General features: G+C 37.1%; 1 protein-coding gene across 4 annotated transcripts in view; it reads left to right on the top strand.

Annotated features, from left to right (window-relative positions):
• LOC150109819 (cAMP-dependent protein kinase type II regulatory subunit-like) overlaps positions 1 to 23,063 on the top strand; it is a 487,212-nt gene that overhangs the window by 343,311 nt on the left and 120,838 nt on the right. For 3 of the 4 annotated variants that reach the window (XM_090413727.1, XM_090413646.1, XM_090413505.1), the window contains exon 10: positions 95 to 160. The exons of the other annotated variant lie outside the window; for it this stretch is intronic. In XM_090413727.1, the coding sequence (XP_090269853.1) occupies positions 95 to 160 (66 nt within the window). The remainder of the gene's footprint in view (positions 1 to 94; positions 161 to 23,063) is intronic. 4 annotated transcript variants of the gene reach the window in all.

The raw sequence follows: 23,063 nt of genomic DNA, 5'->3' as shown, positions 1-23,063 counted from the left end.
TCTCAGACTATGTACTATCCCTCACATTTATTTATTATTTTAAATTATTATTTATGATTTTAAAATAATATATTATTAAATATTGTTTTAACAGGGAGATGAAGCAGATGGCATGTACTTCATTGTGGAAGGAACAGTTAGGATTACTATGATAAAAGAAGTGGGTGATGATTATGCATTTATTAGACCTGTATATTTTTAATTTGAATAAAATCAAATATTAGTATTTTCATTCTCTATTCTTTGCCATATTTATTTAAATAAATATGGTAAAGACAAATAATTTGCCATAAATACAAGTTTACAAGCTTGGCTGGCTGAGTTATTAGATCTCTGATATGTAACCTACAGGTTTTGCTTAGTGGTTGCCTGAAGTAGCATGAAAATTATTGTGATTAGTCTCTAGAAGAGAGATACCAGATTATGTAATACAATCACGTTAAAACTTGAATTATAGTTGTTGGCTATATATATATATATATATATATATATATATATTTTATTCATGCAAAGAATTTGAATCTGTTACAGTTTGATTCCTGTTAGGAATATTTATTATTATTTTTAATTAATTAATATTATTGTTATTTTTGTTAAGGTACTGATGCCACTAAACTCATCAGTGAGAGATTTAGAAAAATAAGTTCAGTACAACTTTACATTTTACTAATTAAATTGCATATCTGATTAAATAGATGAAATATATACTGCAATCTATGATTGTGTTTACAACAGTTATTTCATATTTATTCTAATATTCATTTAATTTCCAGTAAAATACTAGTGGTGGTGATGGTGGCCATTTAATGGTGTTGGTGTAGATGATGATGGTAGTTGCTGTTCATTTTAGTTAGTGGATTGAGTAGTGGAGACGGAGAGCTGTGGAGCAGGTGACCTCCCTCGATGAGTTTTTGGACTACTTGGAGGTGTCACGTAATAATAATAATAATATAAACTAACCAAACTCTCCTTGCTGGCTTATTTTCTTTTATAATTAAAATTTAAAAATTACATGTAAAACTTTAGTTACATGTAATAAAAATAAATGGTTACATTTGTGACACTAATTTGTATTTTATTCTTTAATCGAAACTCAGGATTTGTATACAGTGCTGAACATTCTCCATCATTGTAAAATTTAGAAAGTATATTGAAATTTTTGAAACAGGAATAGATAAATATTATCGGAAAAAAAATCAGCTAACACCTTTTATTCCATCATAGGGAGTAGGCGAGGCCTTTATACCCTATCTAGCTTTTGGAGACTGAGTAGGCAGTTCAATCTCCACCAGTAGCCAACCAGAGATAGCTGGTCCATGTCTATCACTAATTATAGCAGTCACTGATGAAGAGGCTGGCAAACAAGTGCTGCCATCTCTCGGTACCTAACCCTAACAAGATATGTTACTGTCTGAAATAATGTGAGCATTATGGTCGATTTTCTTGAATTTATGGGATGAAAAACCAGATTTTCTGGGAGGAAAAAACCTGCTTGCCCATGCCAGAGATTGACTAATGTGGGAACTGGTTGAAGAAAGGCTTAGAAAAAGTTCCTCCAGTTGTCGACTAGACTTGAACTTAAGTCTAACTTCGAGCGACCAAGTGCAGAGGAAACAAGTGCCATTCCACTGAGCTACACAGGCCTATTAAATATTATTAAGACCACATGGAGTCACGGATTCATCTAGGACAGTGATGGCGAACCTTTTTATCCAGGTGTGTCAAACATCTTTTTTTTTTTAAAATTGACGTTACTGATGTGCCACTTGCATACATGCATTATGAATTTAACTACTTAATCATAGATGGTGACTTATACATATCATATTAGGCTATTTATTTAATAGGACATTGATATACAATCTATGAATTCATATTATACAATTAATTTAATAAACTGAAATTACTGAAATTAGTTTTTTCATCAGAATACCAATATTTTTCAACATCCAAGGTGTGTCACCTGAAACCTCAAGTGTGTCAGTGCTGACATGCGTGTCATAGGTTTGCCATCACTGATCTAGGAGATGCCTTTTGCTTTTTTCATGTACATAGCTCATAACAACCCTTTACCAACTTGTATGTCGCTATCATATCATTCCTCTTCCTACTGTCCACTAGACTCTTGCAAATTGCATTATCTCAAACTTTCTTCATAATCATCATTCAGAGAGCTATTTTGATCAGTTACCTCTGGATTCTGTCCAACATCTCATCCTTTTGAAAGCCAGGTAACCAAATCTGTGCAGCAGAATCTATTTACTGCCAAGATCTCATATTCTCTCCACCTAAAACAATATATTCTAGTAAAAGTAAATTCTACATCCCATCTTTGTTTTCCAAATTTTAAAACATTTTATATTGGAACATTGAACTGGCATCCACACCCTCCAAATCAATTCACTCAGTCTGTTCAAGTCATCTTGTAAGGCCCACAACATCTGCTCTACTCTTCATAGTTCTTCCCAACTTTGCATTATCTGCAAACAAATGAATATCCTCATTAAAATCCTCACCAATATCATTAACATACAGAATAAACATCAATGGCCCTAAACAGACCAATGAGGCACATCACTATGATATTGCACCCCATACACAACTTTTTGATACCTATCAGACAGCCAATCTCCAATCCATTGCACTAGTCTAATATCCAACCCTATCTTCTCTAGTTTGACTATCAACTTATCATGTAATAATAATCTATCAAAAGCCTTTACAAAGTTTAAGTATACTTCTGTGTATCCATCTTCCATGTCCAATGCTGCTGTCATCTTATTATAATAAGTAAGTAGATTACTAAACATTACCTCCCTTTACCAAATCCATGCTGTTCATCAAAGATAATACCATTGTTGCCAACCCAATTCTGGATTATGATTCTCACCAGTCTTGAAAACATTTAACTGTAACAGCTGACACACAGATTGGCCTATAATTTGATGCTTGATATTTTTTAACCTTTATGAAGTGGTACAATTTTGCCTTCCACTCCTTTGGAACCCGATCCAGTTTAAGACTCCTATTAAACAAATATGTCAAGGTGGATGTCAACTCCCTAGTACATTCCTTCAAAATACACATTGATATGTCATCAAGTCCCACAGCCTTATTAATATTAAGTTTGCTTAATTCTCCATACCTCTATTTCTATACCTTAATTCTCTATATCTCTTGCTCACTCACAGTCAGCCTCTGCTCCTAATCATCATCCACTTCCTTCAAACTCTCCATGATATCACATTCACAAGGAAGGAAAAACCTTTATGAACTTCTCATTCAATATCTCAAATACATCCTCTGCAGTAGTTGTCCTTGTTTCATTTTTTTCCAATCAGTGCCATATTACCATAATAATTCTTCTTTTTCTTGCTGGCTACATATTGAAAGAAATTCCTAGGATTTAATTTGTCTTCATTAGTTAACTACCACTCATACTGAACTTTTGCTACCCTTACCAACTGAGTCACTCTCCTTGCCTGTTCTTTGTATTCCTTGCATAATTCATTATTACCACTCCTCTTATGTTGCCTCCATAATGCCTTTTTTATCTGCATTGCATGTGTAACACCTACCTTATTTAAACTTCAGATCTTTGGAATACATTTAGATGTTGCTTCTGCTGGACAGATTTTTAAGATCACCCAAGCAGTATTGATCTACTTTCCACCCAGCTCCTCATTCCATACTATAGCTGCAGTTTGTCTCCTGAGTATCTCATAATCATCAGCTTTGTAGTTCCACAGGTGATTATGAAATGTGAGATGATAAATGAGGTGTCAAATCTCCCACCAACTGGAGGAAGATTTGACACCTCATTTATAATAACATCCTCTGATGAGATGATGAAATTCAAGACCCTCGATCCTTGTGTGCCCTCTGTTACATGCTACCTGAAGTAGTTGTCTCCCATAAACTCAAGAAACTCATTTTTTTTACTTCCACTTGCTATCTCATCATCCCAGTCTATATTGCCATGATTAAACTCACCAATAATGATCACTTTTCTTGGTTGCTCACTTATTTGCTTGGCTAATTTGATTTTATATTTTCTGGTAACTCTCCACATTACCACATTACTATTTATAGTAACATCTGACTAAGTATTTCACTCTCTTCACCTCTATCTCACTCTATCACCAACCTAATCATCATCAAATTTGTGATATATACCCCCAGAGAACATACAGAAAAATTATGATAATACTACATGAAAAATTTACACCATTATTAACTTCCAATCAACAATTTTCCTCCAGATTAATCTGTCAAGATTCCAGTATTATTAGATCTTATATTTCTGTCTTTTGAAGCTATTTTTTTTTACTATATCAGTCCATCTACATCTTTGGTCTTCTGGTCTTTTTCCTAACAACTTGGCTAAGAATACTTGTTTTGCTAATCTTTTCTCTCCCATTCAATTTAAGTGGTCATATAACTTGAGATTAGCTCTACTAACACCTTTTTGAATGTTTACAATTGCAAGTTCTTTCCTAATATTGTCATTTTTAATGTAATACTGCCATTTTTGTCATCTGTTCACTCCACTAATATTTTTTTGAACTCTCCCTTTGATGAAGTATTTTTATTTCTAACCAAACTCTCAGATCTATAAGTTAAAATGGTTTGAACACTGCCATGTATACAGCTGATTTAGTATTTGACTAATTTCTTTCTTATTCCACATACATTTATTCAATTGACTTTCTACCATATCAGCTTTTCTAATTCTGTTGTCTCTTTCCATATTTAATTTGGTAAATTAAATATTGGGATGAAAGTTCAATGTTTCAAAATGTAAGGTTTTAAAATTTAGGAAACAAAGATAGGATGTAGAACTTATGCTCGGTGGGGATATATTGTTGGAGGTGGAGGAAATAAAAGATCTTGGGATGATAGTGGAGAAGGATCTGAAATTTAGGGGGGTGGGTGGAGATGCACATTGCCAACATTGTGAGGACAACATAAAGATTCTTGGAATGATATGGAGGACTGACTTGTAGAAGTAAGGAGATTCTTGTTCCATTGTATAAGGCTCTAATTATGCTACTCATGGACTACTCTGCACAGATTTAGTTTTCATAAGGATTTATCCAGTGGATAGGAAGATGAGGGGTAAAATGATAGACACTATAAGTTAGTAAGTGGTTGTTATAGGATCTGTGTTGAAGATTTTTTTACAGAAAATGGTGGCAGATCAGGGGAGAACCAGAGATCATCCCTGGAAGCTGTATATGGAGGGTGTGAGTAAGGAGTGAGAAGCTGGATTTTTGCATGCGGAGTTGTGAATGATTGGAATGCCTTGCTTGAAGCTCCGATGTCTGCAGAGAATTTGAATGTGTATGACAGAAGGACCTCCTTTTGTCATACACACTCAGACAAAAACACATACAAAGAGGTTTCTTTGTGTATGACACAAGGACCTCCTAGGTGAGTCTTTGACTCCATAGCATCTTAGGATAATAATATAGTTTCCAGTGATGGCCTCTTCTACCTTGTCTACCATTCTATAAAAAATCTTTCCATGTCAACCTGTAAGAATCCGTGACTTGCTTATATGTTTCAATCATAATCCTCCCCTCCTCTTCCAACTCACATGACTTTGCAATTTATATTCTCTCATTATGTTCATACGGTCATGTACTCCACATTCCCAAAGACCAATGCCCCTCCCACCCCCTTCAGAATCTTTTCTGGACCTTTCTAACATATCCTTGTCACTATTAAAACCCAGTGAATAAAACTATGCTCAATAATCTGTATGAGGCCTGATTAAGACCTTATACAATGGCATTATTATTATTATTACGGGTATCTCCATGGAGTCATTAGACTCATCGCGGGAGACCCAAACCAGCAAAACAATATCTGTCATATCTCTTCTTGAATTCATTTACAGACGAAGAGCTTGCAACTAAGTCAGGCAATGAATTCCACTCATTCACCACCCTCCAGGCAAAAAACCTTGTTCTGACACCCTTGTTAACCACACTCTTCTTTAATTTCCAGGGATGACTTCTTGTTTTTCCATCACTATCACACAGCTGAAACATTTCCCCTGCATCAATCCTATAAAAATCTTTCAGTAATTTAAATGTTTCTATCATATCCCCTCTTCTCTGCCTATCAACCTACCTCTGCAATCCACAAGCTCTCAATCTATCAATGTAGGGAGCATTTTTTACATCTCACCAACTTGGTCACTCTTCTCTGAACCCTCTCCACAGCCTCCTCATCTCCAAGGAATCTAGGTGACCAGACCTGAGCACAGTAATCCAAATGTGGAAGTATCAACGCTCTATAAAGGGGAATAATAACCTCTTTATCTCTGGATGTCAGTGTGTTCCTCAACAACCAAGTAATCCTATGTGCAATCTTGGACACCTTAGCAATGTGTCCCATGAACTTCATCTGCCTATCTACCAATGCCCCTAAGTCCCTAGCCTCATCAATCTCTTGGAGTACTGTTCCATCAATGTAGTACACAGCTGGTAATCTTTTAATTCCAAAATGCACGACTTTACACTTTTCCACACTGAACTGACATCCATTATCTTTTGCCCATTCTACCAGCTTATTTAAATCATCCTGCAAACTTTCAACATCAGCTTGATTTTTTTATTTCGCTACCCAACTTGGCATCATCAGCAAAAACTGAATATCTCCCTGTAAGCCATTTCCTATATCATTTATATACAAATTCAACAACAACAATGGCCCATGCACAGAGCCCTGAGCCACACCACTGGTCACCTGCCTTATCCTCAACTTGGCTCCTCCATACGCCACCTTCTGGTATCTCTCCCTGAGCCATTTTCCTATCCATATCACCAATTTAGTATCCATTCCCATCTGCTCCAATTTGCATAACAGTGTTCCATGGGGTATCCTGTCAAAAGCATTAACAAAGTCCAGAAGTACCACTGTGTAGCCAGTTCCTTTGTCTAACTCAGATGTCATTCTATTATGAAAAGTTAATAGATTGCTAAGGCAGGATCTACCTTTAACAAAACCATGTTGGCCTCTATAGAGTATCATATCCTGATCCACCCATTCTTGAATTTTGTCTTTAACCAACTTTTCCAATACTTTTGCCACTACTCCTTAGATGGTGATTGGTCTGTAATTGACTATTGCAGTTTTAGAGCCACCCTTATGCAAAGGAACCACTTTGCCTAACTTCCACTCCCTAGGGACCATACCAGAGTTCAAATTTAATTAAATATCCAAGTAAGAGGGGTTGACAATTCATTTGCACATTCATGCAACACCCGAGCTGATATTCCATCTAAGCATACAGCAGTGTTTGCATTTAAATTTTGCAATATAAAGTATTTCTGATTTATTAACTTTAATTCTCACATTAGTTATTGCTACAGGTACAGAGATATCCTCACTTGGGTGATAGACTTTTGAAAAGTGATCACTCAGTAACTCGGCTATTACATCTGATTTTGTCACCGCAATACCATCAGCACCCATTAAAGTTATCCTTCCGAAGTCATTCTTCCTTTTACTTGTTGCATAGCAGAAGAACTCTTTGGGATTACTCTTGATCTCTTTGGCTAAGGTCTTCTCATAATCTTATTTAGCTTTTCTTACCATGCTGGTAACCTTCCTAGCTTGAGCCTTGTACTGCTCATGGGTGTACTGATCACCTTTCTCCTTGTAAATTCTCCATAACATTTTCTTTTTTTGCAGATCACGCTTGATTCTACTGCTAATTCATCTAACGCCTGCCTTGTTTGACTTCCTGACCATGGGGACACAATCTGATATTGCTTTCCTCAGATACCTGCTGATTTTATCCCATGCACTGCTAACATCTTTCCCCTGCAATATGTTCTGCCATGTAATGGCTACAAGCTCACTCCGAAGCTTGTTATAATTGCCTAACCTGTAGTTCTTAATATATTCCTTTTTAACAGAAAAATCCACAGATTTTGCAACCTCCCCAGTGAATTCCACATGATCGCTTTCACCAATTGGAGGTAACGAGAACACCTTATTTATGCATATAACCTCTGAACCAATAACCAGGTCCAACACTCTCACACCACGTGTTCCTTCAGTTATGTTCTGTTTCAAGTAATTATCTCGTAGAAGATGTATGAACTCCATTTCCTTTTTGCTACGTGATATTTCCTCCTTCCAATTGATATCACCGTAATTAAGATCCCCCATAATAATCACTAAGCCTGCACTAATTTGCTGATGCATGAATTCAATATCTCCCCCTGTACTCCCTGGCCTATAGTAGCATCCAACTGTATATTTGGTTACATTGATCACAATTTCACACCAGACTGCCTCAAATGAATCATCCACATGTCTATCATCTTGATATACTACTTTCTTTGGTTGCAACACATCAGCTATCATCAACAGTATCTTCTATATCCTCCCTGAAAAAAACCCATCAACTTCAATTCCAGTGACCACATCTTCTGCTGACAGCCAAGTTTCACTAATGCCTATAACTTTTGGTGAGATTGCACTGACTAATGCCAAAAATTCTTCTCTCTTATTTCGAATGCTTCTTGCATTGGTATACAAAAATTGCAGATTCCCTCTAGATCTTGTACTGGCTTTAGAACTGATATATAAGTCACTAATTTCAGTAGTCCCATGCCGATTTTTATCCCCTCTCTTCTGCAATTTATTCTGCGTATAAGGATCAATAAATATACAATCAGTGCTAAAGCTTCCCTCTCTTACACTCAACCTTTTCAATATTCAGAAAACCTTTTCAATATTCTTCAACTTGTTCAGAAAACAGTAACTTCTTCAGTCGCTTATGTCCTTCCATGTTCAGATGCAGCCCATCTCTAGCATACAACTATCTTTTTTCTTCAAACACACTCCAAATCAACAAATTCCAGACCTCTTTTTTTGCACATTCTTGCAATCATATCATTCATTATCATCGCTTGTCTACTTTACTCGTAATTGTCAAAACGAGGCAACACACACACTATCCTCCCATTGACACTTTTCCCTTTTCTCAATATCTAACAATGTTCTTAAATCTTTTCCTACCCGATTTATACTCCCACTCAGGTCATTCATACCCACCATAACTATCATCTTGTCTGCTTCATGCCCTCTCTTTATTGCTAAAGCCACTCTTTCTATTGTCCCAGCAGCCAAGCACTCCCCTTGCATACCACTCTCCATACCCTTAATCATAGAATCACCATATATCTTACCACTCTTAACTTTATTCAAGTCCACACAAGTGTCACTCATGGACTTATTTTCTACGCTATTCAGCATGACTCTCCTAATTTCATTACTCAACGCTCTATTACTTACCCTCCCCACTCTCACGACATCTCATTTCTTCTAGGCCACAGGTGGTTTTATTTCGTTGACTCCCAATCACTCCCATACTATTTATTACTACATCATTAACCAAAGACTCACCCATACATAATCCTATTCTAGTTACTTCAGCTAAAGTAATCTCTATAGTCCTAATTTTTCTGTTTAACACGTTAAACTCAGTTTTAAGTTCCAGTATCTCCTTACTGAGCACTTCCAATTCCTCATACAGAAGATGAAGGTCATTTTTCATTTTCATGAACTCCCGCTGAAGTTCTTCTGCTATGGTCCCGATGTCAGCTTCCATTCCTAAACGCTCTAGCCTATCCCGACACTTCTCACATATGTCGACATTTTTGTTCTTTTCATTTAGCCAGACCAACCACAGATCCTTCACATTCTTCGGCGCATACATGTAGCAGTTTATGCAACGCATCCATTGCGAAAAATCTAACGCTGAGCCAGCCTTTCACGTAGAAGTAGAAGTCCTGCATACTGCTGACATACGTTTCTTGTTGGACGCCATCTTTACACGTTGAAGTAGTGAAACAAACGGCAGTGAAAACACAATATATACAACACAGTTCCAAAATAACACCACTGAAGGACACTTGTATCTAACCGATGCACAACTGCAGCACAATTTGAGACAAAAAGCCACACTATATTTAAATTTAAAAACACGTTTTCTAGACTAAATAAACACGACTGCCACATTCACCAAGGACACTGGCGCCACCTCCAAATTATGACCTCTTTATTTCTGCATATCATTGTCCTTCTCATGATTGCCATTACAATGTGTCTTCACAACTTGTGCAATGTGGCCATTGAATTTCAGGTCCTTGTCCACCACTGCTCCCAGATCTCTCATCTTCTCTATCTCCTTGAAAGTTCGCCATCATCATCAAATTCCTGCCATGTACCCTCAAGGGGGTGTACAGGATATGACAGTACTACATGAAAAAAATTACATCATTATTAACTTCCTATCTACAATTTCTCTCCAAACTAGTCTCTTACTTGTCAAGACTCCAATATTATCAGATCTTATATTTCTATCATCTAAGGCACTTTGTACTGTATCAATCCACCTATATCTTGGTCTTCCTCTGGGTCGTTTTGCTGCCAACCTGGCAGAGAACACTTGTTTTGCTAATCTTTCTTTGCCCATTCTGTTTAAGTGACCATACCACCTGAGATTAGCTCTGCTAACGCATTCCTGGATGTTGACAATGTCAAATTCTTTCCTAATATCCTTGTTTTTAATATGATATTGCCATTAATGCCATCTGTTCATGCCTATAATCTTTCTCAGGACTCTCATATCTGCGGTCTCTAATCTTTGGTCAAGTGTTTTACTTCTGACCCAACTCTCAGATCCATAAGTTAAAACTGGTTTGAACACTGTCTTGTATACAGCTAATTTAGCGTTCCGACTAATTTCTCTCTTATTCCATATGAATTTATTCAATTGACTTCCCACCATACCAGCTTTGCTGATTCTGTTGTCTATTTTTATATTTAATTTACCATCTTCACTAAAAATCGTGCCTAAATAGCTGAAATGTTTCACTTGTTCCACAGGTTCTCCATTCACAACACAGTTGACATTTTCAGTGATTCTGCCTATTTTTATTGTCTTTGTCTTTTTATTGCTGACCTTCATACCGTATCTATTACAACAGCTATCCAATTTAGTCAGAGAATCTTGCAGACTTGTAGCGGATTTATTTAGAAGTATAACATCATCTGCATAAAGCAAAGAGCTGACATTAACATCTCCAATTTTTGATATCATGTTTAATACCACTTTCCTTCATAATGTGATCCATATAGATAATGAATAACAGAGGGGATAATGTAACTCCTTGTCTCACACCAGATTTAACATTAAACCATCGTCCTGTACTTCAATTCTAGCTGCCGACTTACAACTCAAATAAAGACTAAGTATTGCTTGATATAATGCCCCATTGACACCATATAACTGTAGCGTATTGAATAGCTTCTCTCTTGGAGGAACCTTGTCGTATGCCATTTTCAAATCAACAAAACTTAAATACAGATCTCTGTTATATTCCCATGCTTTCTCGACTATTTGTCGTAAAGTGAAGATCTGATCCTGACAGCCTCTATTTGGCATGAATCCAGCTTGTTCTTCACCAAGCTTTTCTTCCCAAATGTTTCTCAAGTATACTTGCATAGATCTTCCCAGGAACACTTAGTAGGGAAATACCTCTGTAATTCTCACATTGTTTTATTTCCCTTTTTATATATGGGTACTATGAGAGCTCTACTCCAATCATCAGGAATTCGTCCCTCTGTCCAGGCTTTCTGAACTATGCAGTGAAGCCACTGTAAGACTCTTATACCACCATACTTCAGCATTTCTGGTCGAATATCATCTACCCCTGCTTCCTTTCCACATTTCAAGCCTTTGATGGCTTTTTCTACTTCAAGTATGGATATGTATTCCTGACTGCATGCCTGGTCAGTGTTTTTTACCACTGTGCTGTCATCACTGCTTGTTTCATATAGCAGTTTTTCTAAGTAATTACTCCATACTCCAAGGATATCTTTTTCTCCCTTTTTCATGTCACCTTTATCATCTCTAACTCCTTTTACAGCACTCTTTCCTCCATTACTAAGCTTCTTCAACAACCTTCAGAATATTTTGCCACCTTCTTAATATTTATTTTCTATATTCTTGCCAAAGTCCTCCCATGACTTTTGTTTAACTAGTTTTACACAATGTTTAGCATTCTTGCATTTGTCTCTGTATTCTCTAAGAGCACAAGCTGACTTATTTGCCAGGAACTTTTGATATGCTTTCTTCTTTTCCTTCACTGCCTCTATCAGGGAGTTCTGATTTTTTTATCCTTGCAGATGACCTCACCGCATGCCTCTCTGGCAGAATTAATCAATGTTTTCTTCAGAGTTTGCCACTGAATCTCCAACGTTTGATTACTGTTCTCAAACTCTTTGATTTTTTCTTCAATAATCTTTGTGTATATTAGTCTACAGTTCACATCTGAGAGCTGCACAACTTTTATTCACTTTAAAACTTTCTTACATGTTATTCTTTTCAATATGAAATTCAATTTTATCCTGCTCTAGACTAAATAGTGATCACTTCCAATTTCAAATCCTCTGTACACTCTGGTGTCCTGCACCATGGAGAAAACATCACTATGAACAATAACATAGTCAATGAGACTTTTCTTATTGCTTGCCTCTTCTCTCCATGTGAATTTGTACACATTTTTATGTTGGAACATGGTGTTAGTAATAACCAGTCCATGTCCTGAGCAGAAATCCAACAGATATTTGCCATTATTATTAGCTTTGCTCTTTTCTCCAAATTTTCCCAAAATATTTTTGTATGTCTCACAATCATTTCCTACTCTGCTATTTAGATCCCCAACAAGGACCAACTTTTCCTTTTTCATTGTGTCAGTTGCTTTTTCTAAAGCCTCAAAAAATTCCTCCACTGCTACCTTAGTAGCACCTTCTGTGGGACCATAGGCACAAATAAGTCTCATTGTCCAGTTCCCCATTCTCATATTTGCCCATTACTCTACTTGAGACTGGCTGCCATTCAAGAAGATGAGCCTCGTATTTTGTGTTGAATACTATGGCTACTCCTTCTTTTCCTTGATTGTCATTGCCCGAATATAACATTTTGTATTTATTGCTCAGAAAGATCTCGCCAGTTTTTGTCTTTTTTGTTTCAGTCACCCCTATGATGTCGATCTGGTACTTATCTAATTCCTCAGCTAGCTCCATTTCTTTGCCATTCAGGCTTCTTATGTTGATAGTACCGATCTTTAACTCCGGTGATGTTGATTTGGGGTTTGTTTTCAAATTTGTTCCAATAGCTGACTTTTCGCTGTTCGCCCTGGTTCCCTGACAAAAACAACGGGGGCCTTGTTTAGCCGGGGGAAGCCCCAACCAGCATGAAATTTTGTCATGTTATACCATCACTTTTTTTATTTTGGTTTAACCAATAAGAATACAATTTGGTCGGCTAAATCCCAAATTGCCAGCCCATCCTCGTTCGTTCAGTATCCAAATAGATACCAAACGGTGCACCACGAGAAGGTGAGGATTGGACATTAGGTCAGAAGCCCTGGTCGTTTCTCTGCATTCCTTTAAAGGCTATGTGAAGGTCTCCTCTCACTTTTACAGCTTGAAAGTTTTCTCCCATTAAATGTATACTTTGCATCCTATTGTTTCTTACCAAATTTCAAAACCTTATACTTTGCAGCATTGAACTGCAGTTCCACTTACCTGCCCATTTATGCAATCTGTTCAAGTCCGCCTGTTATGTCATGAGATCTACTTGCTTCTTCATTGCTCAACCCAGTTTTGCATCATCTGCATATCACTAGTTAAACCCATCCCAATAAATATACAAATTGAACAGCAATGGTGCCAAAACTGACCCCCTGTGGTACACTACTAGTGACCTTCCTGTTTTGGGATACTACAACTTTGATCCAACTCAGAAGTCTTTTATGTGATTCCATCTGTTTCAATTTATTTAATAGTTTCTCCTGTGGGAGTCTATCAAAAGTTTTTTCAAAATCCCAGTGCATACTGTATATGCATTTCTCCCGTCCAGAGTATTTGTCGCCTTGTTATAGTATATAAGTAATTTAGTAAAAATATGATCTCCCCCTTTACAGACCCATGCTGATAACCATGAAGAATACTGCTGTTTTCAACCCATTCTGTATCCTACTTCTCATCAATTTCTCTACTACTCTCACCATAACTTCACTTTGGCCTATAATTTGAAGCTACAGTGTTATCACCATCTTTAGGCAGTGAAAAAAAAATTTTACCCTCTTTCCACTCCAACAGAATGATTCTGAGAGATCTGCATATCAGAACATGCAGAGGTTGTTGAATAAAAAAGGAAGCATAGATCGGAATTAACCTTTCACACAACAAGCACAGGCCATTGAGTAATTTGGTAAAAACAGAAATGCCATACACTGATCATAACTATTATACTGTTATATAAGAAAATTTAAAGAAGCCTCAGAAATGCTCCCCCCCCCCCAAACACTCAGTGTAACAACAAAAACTAAGGTTTTATTCAGTGGCGGCCAGTGAACATTTTATGTGAGGGTGCTGCATATACAAAATTAAATTTTAAAAAAATTATTTTTTTCCTAATCAGTAACCAATTTATTAATAAATAAATTTACATGTTAAAAAATTGCTTTATTAAAAATATTTCACTTCACCACTTACAAACACCAATATTAAAAGTTTCATATCTCACAGAAATAATGCACATCGATACACTACCCAAATGAGCAGTGTCAAGGGTAAACAAATATCGGCTAGTCTAGCTGCAATTGGCATGATCATTCTCACACTGCGTTAGATCACAGTGCATTTGTTTCGTGTAACGATAATTGAAAAAATATAATTATTTTCATATTTTCAACAGTGACACTCGTCATAATTCAGCCTGTATCTATAATAAATAATTATATGCTATTTTAACAGAATAAAATAAGATTTGCAAAAAATAGTTCACCCTCACCACGAATACGCACCAATAAAGAATAATGTAGGCAAGCTTACACTGCCCAAAGAGCAGTGTCAGATTCACTAGTTATATGCAATGAGAATATCGGCGAGTCTTGCTGCGATTGGTTGAACATGATAATTCTGACACTGCGTTAGATCGCAGTGTATCTGTTTCGTAATCTAAAGTGTTATTCGAACAATTCCAATTATTAACTGTTCAATCACTGTCGAAACATGAACTGTAACCTTTAACAGGTTGTATTGCATTTATATAATGTTGTAAGCATTATTATTATTTATAAACACAAACAAAATTTAATTTTCTCATTTTTTTTTTTCCTTCGGGTGCTGCAGTGTCGCAGTGCTTATGTACTAGACACCTCTGGTTTAATTCTACACCAAGTTTAGGCTTCATTTATCATTTATTAAGAATCTAATAGTAGTGATTTTAGATTATGATATGAGCAAAAAAGTGATGTGTGTGAGTCTTCTTCTATGTGCTATGATAGAGGTAAACTGATAAAGAGGGCAATGATAGCTAATGAATAAATATGCAGGTCGTGTAAAAGGAATGATGTAGATTTGTCGACATATGGCCTGAGTTTGATAGATGTAATAATTTGTACACTACTGATGGGTTGTACTTAAATGGATTTGGAATTAGGCATCTAGAGAGAGCATTGTTCACTGAGAGTGTGTTAAGTGAAAACTAAAGAAATTAGGGCAGATGCAGGCGTGCGCGTGTGTGTGTAAAGGCACCTGTGAAGCAAATGACCCGAAAAGTGCAGAATCTAGCAAAAAAGTCTCTCAAGCAAAAATATTGAATAAGATGGTCGATTCAGGATGAAGTTTCTGTACTGCTCAAAACAATTAGGGGATATTTTAGTTTCTGTCAGACAATTATAAATTTCTGCAAATAATTATAACTATTGGGTACTTTATACATGAATAAATATTTCTTACTTATGAATAGGGTGTAATTGATGAGATGTTGTTTAAATAATCGATATTTATTACAAATTGAACAAATTATACATTTTAGCGTGAAATAATATTAACAAGAATAGCCAAAGATGCTTTTGTTAACTTTTAATAGGGTGCATGGTCTCCATTAACAGCCAAAACAGCAGCACATCTTGATTGCATGGACCAGATAAGATGTATAATAAATTTAGTTTAATCCTTTATCCAAGTGTGAGCAAACAAAGTTTGCGCCTGAAAGTATCTTCAGGACTGGGTTAAGGTGGTACACACCAGGGCAACTCGTTGCAAAGGTGGAGCAAGCTACCAACACTCCTATCCTAGTATCTCCTATAATGCAAAACACATCTCCTTGCGGATATGTCTATTGTTATGCATTAAGGGAAGGGCCACTACCCAGACCGGTTTCGACCTTTATTGAGGTCTCTTCAGTGGGAGCCAGGCCCAAGTCGAGATATCAGGCAGAAGCATTAGCAGGTCATCTCCACCTATAGGAATTGCCAATTGGTGTGCCACCCTTTTTTAATAAGTTACTCTGGATTTAGAGAAAGATGTTGAAAGTTTATTTTCCACTTGGTTAGAGTATAATAAATTTAGTTTAATCCTTTATCCAAGTGTGAGCAAACAAAGTTTGCGCCTGAACACACTTGGATAAAGGATTAAACTAAATTTATTATACTCTAACCAAGTGGAAAATAAACTTTCAACAGATAAGATGGTCGAACAGTTCTTGTGGGATATTTCTCCACTCTTCTGTGAGAGCAATTTCAAGCTCTTAAAGTGATTGTGGTCACACCAGTTGAGCAGAAATGCACCTACCTAAAGCATCCCAGGCATGTTTGATTGGATTACAATCCGGTGAACAAGCAGGCCAGTCCATTTGTTCAATACCTTCTTACTCAAACCACTCTTGTACCAAATTTGTACAGAGTGGACGAGCATTGTTATCCATAAAAATGAATTCTTGGTCAATTGCAGCAGTATATGGACGAAATATAGGCTCCAGAATCTCATTGCGATACCTTTGGGATGTTAAGGAACCATTTCTGATAAAATAGAGATCAGTAATGGCCACCTATACTTATTCCATCCCACACCATCAAACTCCAACCTTGATGTTGGGGTCTTTCACGAACAAACTGTGGATTATTTCTTGTTCCACTTTCACGCATATCAAGATACGTCGGTTATCTGGTTGCAGACTGAACCTGGACTCGCTACTAAAAAGCATGAGAGCCCAATCCTCATTTGTCCAATTGTGCTGTTCCTGTGCCGAAATTCAGGCTCTTTTATGATTTGCAGTAACTGGAATGCAAACCATTGGTCTTCGAACACATAAACCTATGGCATGAAGACTGTTTCGTACTGTCTTTGTTGATACCAGCTTCCCTGTTGCTGCGGCAAGTTCGCTTGAAGTTGTGTTGCGTTAAATGTTCGATTTCTTCTGACAAGTAATGACAAATACTGATCGTTTCTTGGAGTTGTTGATGATGGGTGACCTTGACGTTGTCTCCGGCAAACATTTCCTGTCTCCAGAAAGTGATTCCAAAGTTACGAAGTTACGCTTTGAGATACATGACATGCTTGAGTGACAACTTCCTGCATTTGTCCAGCTTCTAATCAACCAATGGCTCTCCAAGTCATGGATTCCGAAATAGCATGTTGCTCTGCCATTTTTAACAAAATAATAGGTGGTAGGTGACACACGTTTACAATTGAAATGATAATTATGCACTGTGGAAGTGAGTGCAACAAGCCATGCTTTTATATCACCCACATGCTGATATGGCTAAGGCACGTTTCAACAAGTCTTAACATGATTTGTACACAGTTGCATGTTCTACACTGTTATATATTAAGAATATTTTTAAATAAATGTGTTACATTAGTTTCTCTTATAAGACAGGGTTACTGGAATGATGTGGAAGAAATGCATCAACATATTAGTACAATGAGTGCAAGTTGATCAATTATTATGAGAGACTTCAGGACATAGATTAGAACAGCACTTCCCAAACTGTGGGCCGCGGCCCCCTTGGGGGCCGTAGGTTTTGTTGAGGGGGCTGTGAAATAATGAAAACAAATTTAAAATGTTTTAAGACTAAGTAGATTTTTTTTTTTATTTTAAAAGAAACGTATTTAACTTTTATTATTTATTATTTCTTTTTTGTTATTTTTTATATTTTAATGCAAAAATTCACACATTGGTGTTGGTTCACAAACTTTGCTTCCTGCGTATTTCGGCGCTTAATGAATGTTAGTAAATATTGTTTATTCGTATGTTTAATTTCAAAGCAGTGGTTAATTGTATTCACTTCGAATGCTCTCCAGGGAAGCTCCAAATCTTCCTGTCCCTTTCATCACGCATTCGTAATCAGAGACTGTTGATATTGACTTGATATACATATCAAAACTCATTTTATATTATCACTGTCATCCGAGTTAGTTTTCTGTTACCAATAAAAGTTTCGCATATACTTCACACATGAAAAAAAGCTTAAACAAGTTCATGTGGGGAGATAGTAACTCCCTTGCAGTGGTAAACAACACCCCTCCCTAACAACCACTATACTGCAGAGGCAATAAAAACAAGTACTTTTATTATGCCAGTGAATAAGGTATGAGGAGTCTGTGTAATATATTTCTCAACAAATAGTGCAATTAGAGACAACTGGGATAAAAACACACCAATTAATGAATCACATGTCCCCTCATACAGAAACTATCTGTATAGACTGAAACAAAACCATATGTTGCATGGGCAAACACAGTATCTAACTAAAAACTATTATCATTAATTAGATAAAATGTTGTATATATATATAGATATATATATATATATATATATATATATATATATATAATGAATGTTATGGCAGTTTCACATATGGAATTCGGTTGAAGAGAGTTAGCATTTCAACTCAATTGTCAGCTATGCTTTTATCTTTCGATTGTGCGATCTTTTGTTAATATCGCACCAATCATATGCACGTTTCAATAACCTGCCTTTGCTGTCTGTTTCGCGTTAGGCTTAATTACCTTAAAGGGAGAAAAGTTCCAAAAGAGAAAAATGTTCCTGGTCCAGGGATTCCCTTATTCAGGTAATATTCACTAATTTCATGTTATCAGTCCGTGGTGTACCAGTATCGGTGATATTATTTGATCTATTTTACGTTAAAAAAATTTAACCCTGAGATGGAGAAGTGGCCGATAAAAAAATTAAAAAAAAATTCCCGCGAACAATCAGAAGCAGAAACAGACTCAAAAACAAAAAAAAAAAAAAGGGACAGTATTTCATATTTTACCAGAACAGCCCGCATCGTCTTCAGAACCAAATGGTAAGAGGCAAAAAATGTAATATATGCATTTGATTTTTGCAATATTCGCTGTGTATGTTTTGTATTGAATATAAATACAATAAATATTATAATAATATATCTCTCTATTACATTTTTTTTCAAGGGGGGCCGTGAAATATTTTAATTTTTGCAAAGGGGGGGCCCTGACATCCAGAAGTTTGGAAAGCACTGGATTAGAAGGAGGAGAGAGATCACATGGCAAGAAGGAAATGGAATTTATTCACTTATTGAGAGATAATTACTTGATGCAAGAATGTTACAGAAGACTCAGGGTATAAGAGTGTTAGATCATCTTATAGAGCCTATCCATAACTAAGGTGGCTATATTACCTGCAGTTGAGAAAAGTGATCGTGTGGTCTTGACTTTGCAAGTAGCAAAACATGTGGAAATTCCAGTTAAGAAATGTATACGTGGAACTATAAGGTAGGTTATTATGATACACTTAGGAGGCAACTTGAAGCAGTACCATAACATAAATATCTGCAAGTGAAGGATGTTCACAATGCATGGGCAATAGTTAAGGGATATCTGGAGGAAGCAGTATCACCCCTGATCTTAGGTCAACTCAATTAGAGTATAATTCAGATTATAAGAAGAAATTAGCAAACAGGCAAAAGGAAATCTCCTCGAGTTTTTTCATTATGTGGCAAGCAGGAGGAAGAATGTGTATGAAAAGATAACTTTAATGAGTGCAGATGGCAGAGAGGCAACAGATACAGACGAAATTCTTGACTTACTGAGTGATCATTTTGCAAGGGTATATCATCGAAGTGAAGATATTGTTATGGCACAGATGACAAGGACTGATGTGAGAACAGAGATTGAAGAAGTGGAGGTACTAAAGAAATTGCAGAATCTGAATGCAAATGCGGCTATGGAATTGGATGGGATATTTGCTCACATTTTATGAGAATGTACAGGGAACTGGCAATGCCTTTGACTGGGCTTTTAAATCTCAGCTCTGGCAAGGTCGCAAGAGAGTGGATGCAGGGAAAAATAATTTCTTTGCATAAAGGAAAATCTGTGTCGATGCTAGCAAATTATAGACCAATTGGTATCTCAGGAGGTAAAAGTACTACCGGAAAAACTGGTCAAAATGAAATTTCAGGAAATGAGTGGATAGGAATGATACTCTATGAGAGGCAGCATGTTGAAGGGTTGGTCATGTTTTAGTAATCTACTAACTTTTAAATAGGGTGACAACTGAGTTTGATAAAGGTGATGGCAACATGATCATACTGTTAGATTAGGAGGAAGTGTGACCAGCTAAATCATAACTAGTACAAGGATAACAGGATGCTACATTGAACTCTCTTATGTAAACTGCAAAAAATTAGGATGGATAGGAAATTGGTAATATAGATAAAAGGGGGTGGGGCTGATGAATAGATGCCAAAGCCAAAAATTAGTATATGAAGATGCAGAATCCAGGACAAGGCAGATGACTAGTGGTGTGCTGTGAACTGTGCTTGGACCACTGCTGCTTAATTTGTACATAAATGATATAGGAAATAATTAAGCAGCAGTGGTCCAACCAGCTTACACAGTTTCTAAGCTGTGTAAGCTGATACACAGCATGTAAGCTTTGCATCTCAAAAGGTATAACAAAAAGGAAATTGATGAAACCAGGGATTTGGGAGTAGTAGTAGAAGATAGAGAGCTGAAGTTTATAGGTTATATTTCTAAAGTATCCTAGGGTAACTCACAGGATTACTTGGTTATTAAAGAACATGCTAACAAGCAGATATAAGGGAGTTATTATGTGTGGATGGAGACACATAGCAAAAGTATCTAAAGCAGCTCATCAGATCACTTGATTACTGAAAATTACTTTGACGAGCAGAGACAAGCAGGTTGTTGTTCCTCTTTATCGAGCCTTGATAAAACCACGTCGGCTACTACACACAGATCTGGGCACCAGGTTTCTTAGCAATGAGGAGGAGGTGGAGAGGATCCAGAGACAAGTGACCAAGATTGTAGCAGATCTATTATTATTATTATTCAGGCCTCAATGGAGTCAAAAGACTCATCGTGGGAGGTCCTTCCTAAGAACATAAAGTCTGTCAAGACTCATCGAGGGGAGGTCCCCTCCTAAGAAATACAAAGTCTGTCATACCACTCTTTAAACTCATTGACCGTTCTCGCTCCCACCACTCCATCAGGCAATGCATTCCACAGTTCAACCACCCTCCACGCAAAGAAACCACTCCTTACCCTTTTGCTCACAGTTTCCTTTCGTAACTTCCAGGGATGGCTTCTTGTCATCACTCCTTCCCACTGTTCAACCAAACAAAAGAACTCCCCAGTGTACACACTGTAACCACCTCTTAACAGTTTAAAAGTCTCAATCATATCACCTCTCCTTCTTCTATCCACCAAACTCTGCAGTCCACATTCCCTCAGCCAATCCTCATAACTATATTTGTACAGTCCTGAAACCATCTTGGTCATCCGTCTTTGTATCCTTTCCACAGTTAATTTATCCCCTTCAAATCCTGGGGACCATATCTGAGAACAATAGTCCAAGTGTGGTCTGATCAGAGACTTATACAACGGAATGATAACCCTCTTATCTTTGCAGGTCAGTGTCTTTCTCATAATTGCAGCAATCCTCTGTGTTACCTTCACCACCTTTGCAATATGTCCCTTAAACTTCAGGTTTCTATCAATCATCAACCCCAGATCTCTTGTCTCCCCTACTTCCTCCAGTATAACTCCTCCCATAGAGTATGCAGCATCCCATCGATGTTTCCCAAACCTCAAGACCTTACATTTTGCTGCATTAAACCGACACAACCATTAATTTGCCCATCTATCTAGCTTATTTAAATCCTCTTGCAGGGCTACCACATCTGCACTATTACTAATAATCCTTCCCAGCTTCGCATAATCCGCAAACAACTGGATATCCCCCTTGCGATCCACTGGTAATGTCATTGATATAAAGGTTAAACAATATAGGTCCTAGTACTGAGCTCTGTTGGATCCCACATGTAACCCTCTGCCTCCTTCAAACTGCTCCACAATACACAACTCTCTGATACCTATCAGACAGCCAATCCTGAATCCAGTTGACCAATATGACATCCAGACCCATGTACTGCAACTTAAATATCAACTTATCATGTGGCACCTGGTCAAATGCCTTCACTAAGTCTAAGAAAATGGCAGTATATGCCTTTCCCTCATCTAATGCTCTTGTAACTTTATCATAAAAGGCTAGCATATTGCTAAAACAAGAGCGTCCCTTCACAAATCCATGTTGACTCTCACAGATAACATTACTCTCATCTGCCCAATGCTGTGTATGGTTCCTCAGTACTTTCTCCAAGATCTTACTAACTACTGATAACACACAAACTGGCCTATAATCAGACACTTCCAGTCTGCTACTGCCCTTATGCAATGGCACTATCTCACCTTCCTTCCATTCCCTGGGCACCTTTGCCGAAGCCAGACTTTCGTTGAAAAGCCAAGTTAAAGGCACTGTCAGTTCCCTAGCACATTCTCTCAAAACTCGTGAAATACCATCCAGTTCCAAAGCTTTACTGACATCCAGAGTACGCAGTATCTGAAACACACTCTCCTCCTGTACCTCTAAACCTCAAATCAGCCCTATTCCTCTAGCATTAAAACTGACTCCTCTAGGATGAAATACTCCAATAAAGTGTTCATTGAACAATTCCACTATGTCCTCTGCATCAGTCACTCTATTCCCATTTTTATCCCACAATATCATTCTTCCACAGTCATTTCTCCTCCTACTGGCCGCATAGCTAAAAAAAATTCCCTAGGATTTTCTTTTGATCTTAGGGCCAATCTCCTCTCATATTCCAGTTTTGCTT

Source organism: Typopeltis vanoorti, chromosome 1 (genome assembly GCF_054136105.1).
Source record: "Typopeltis vanoorti isolate ZY-2024b chromosome 1, IOZ_Tvanoo_1.0, whole genome shotgun sequence".
Lineage (NCBI taxonomy): Eukaryota > Metazoa > Arthropoda > Arachnida > Uropygi > Thelyphonidae > Typopeltis > Typopeltis vanoorti.
This window is presented reverse-complemented; position numbering and strand designations above follow the sequence as displayed.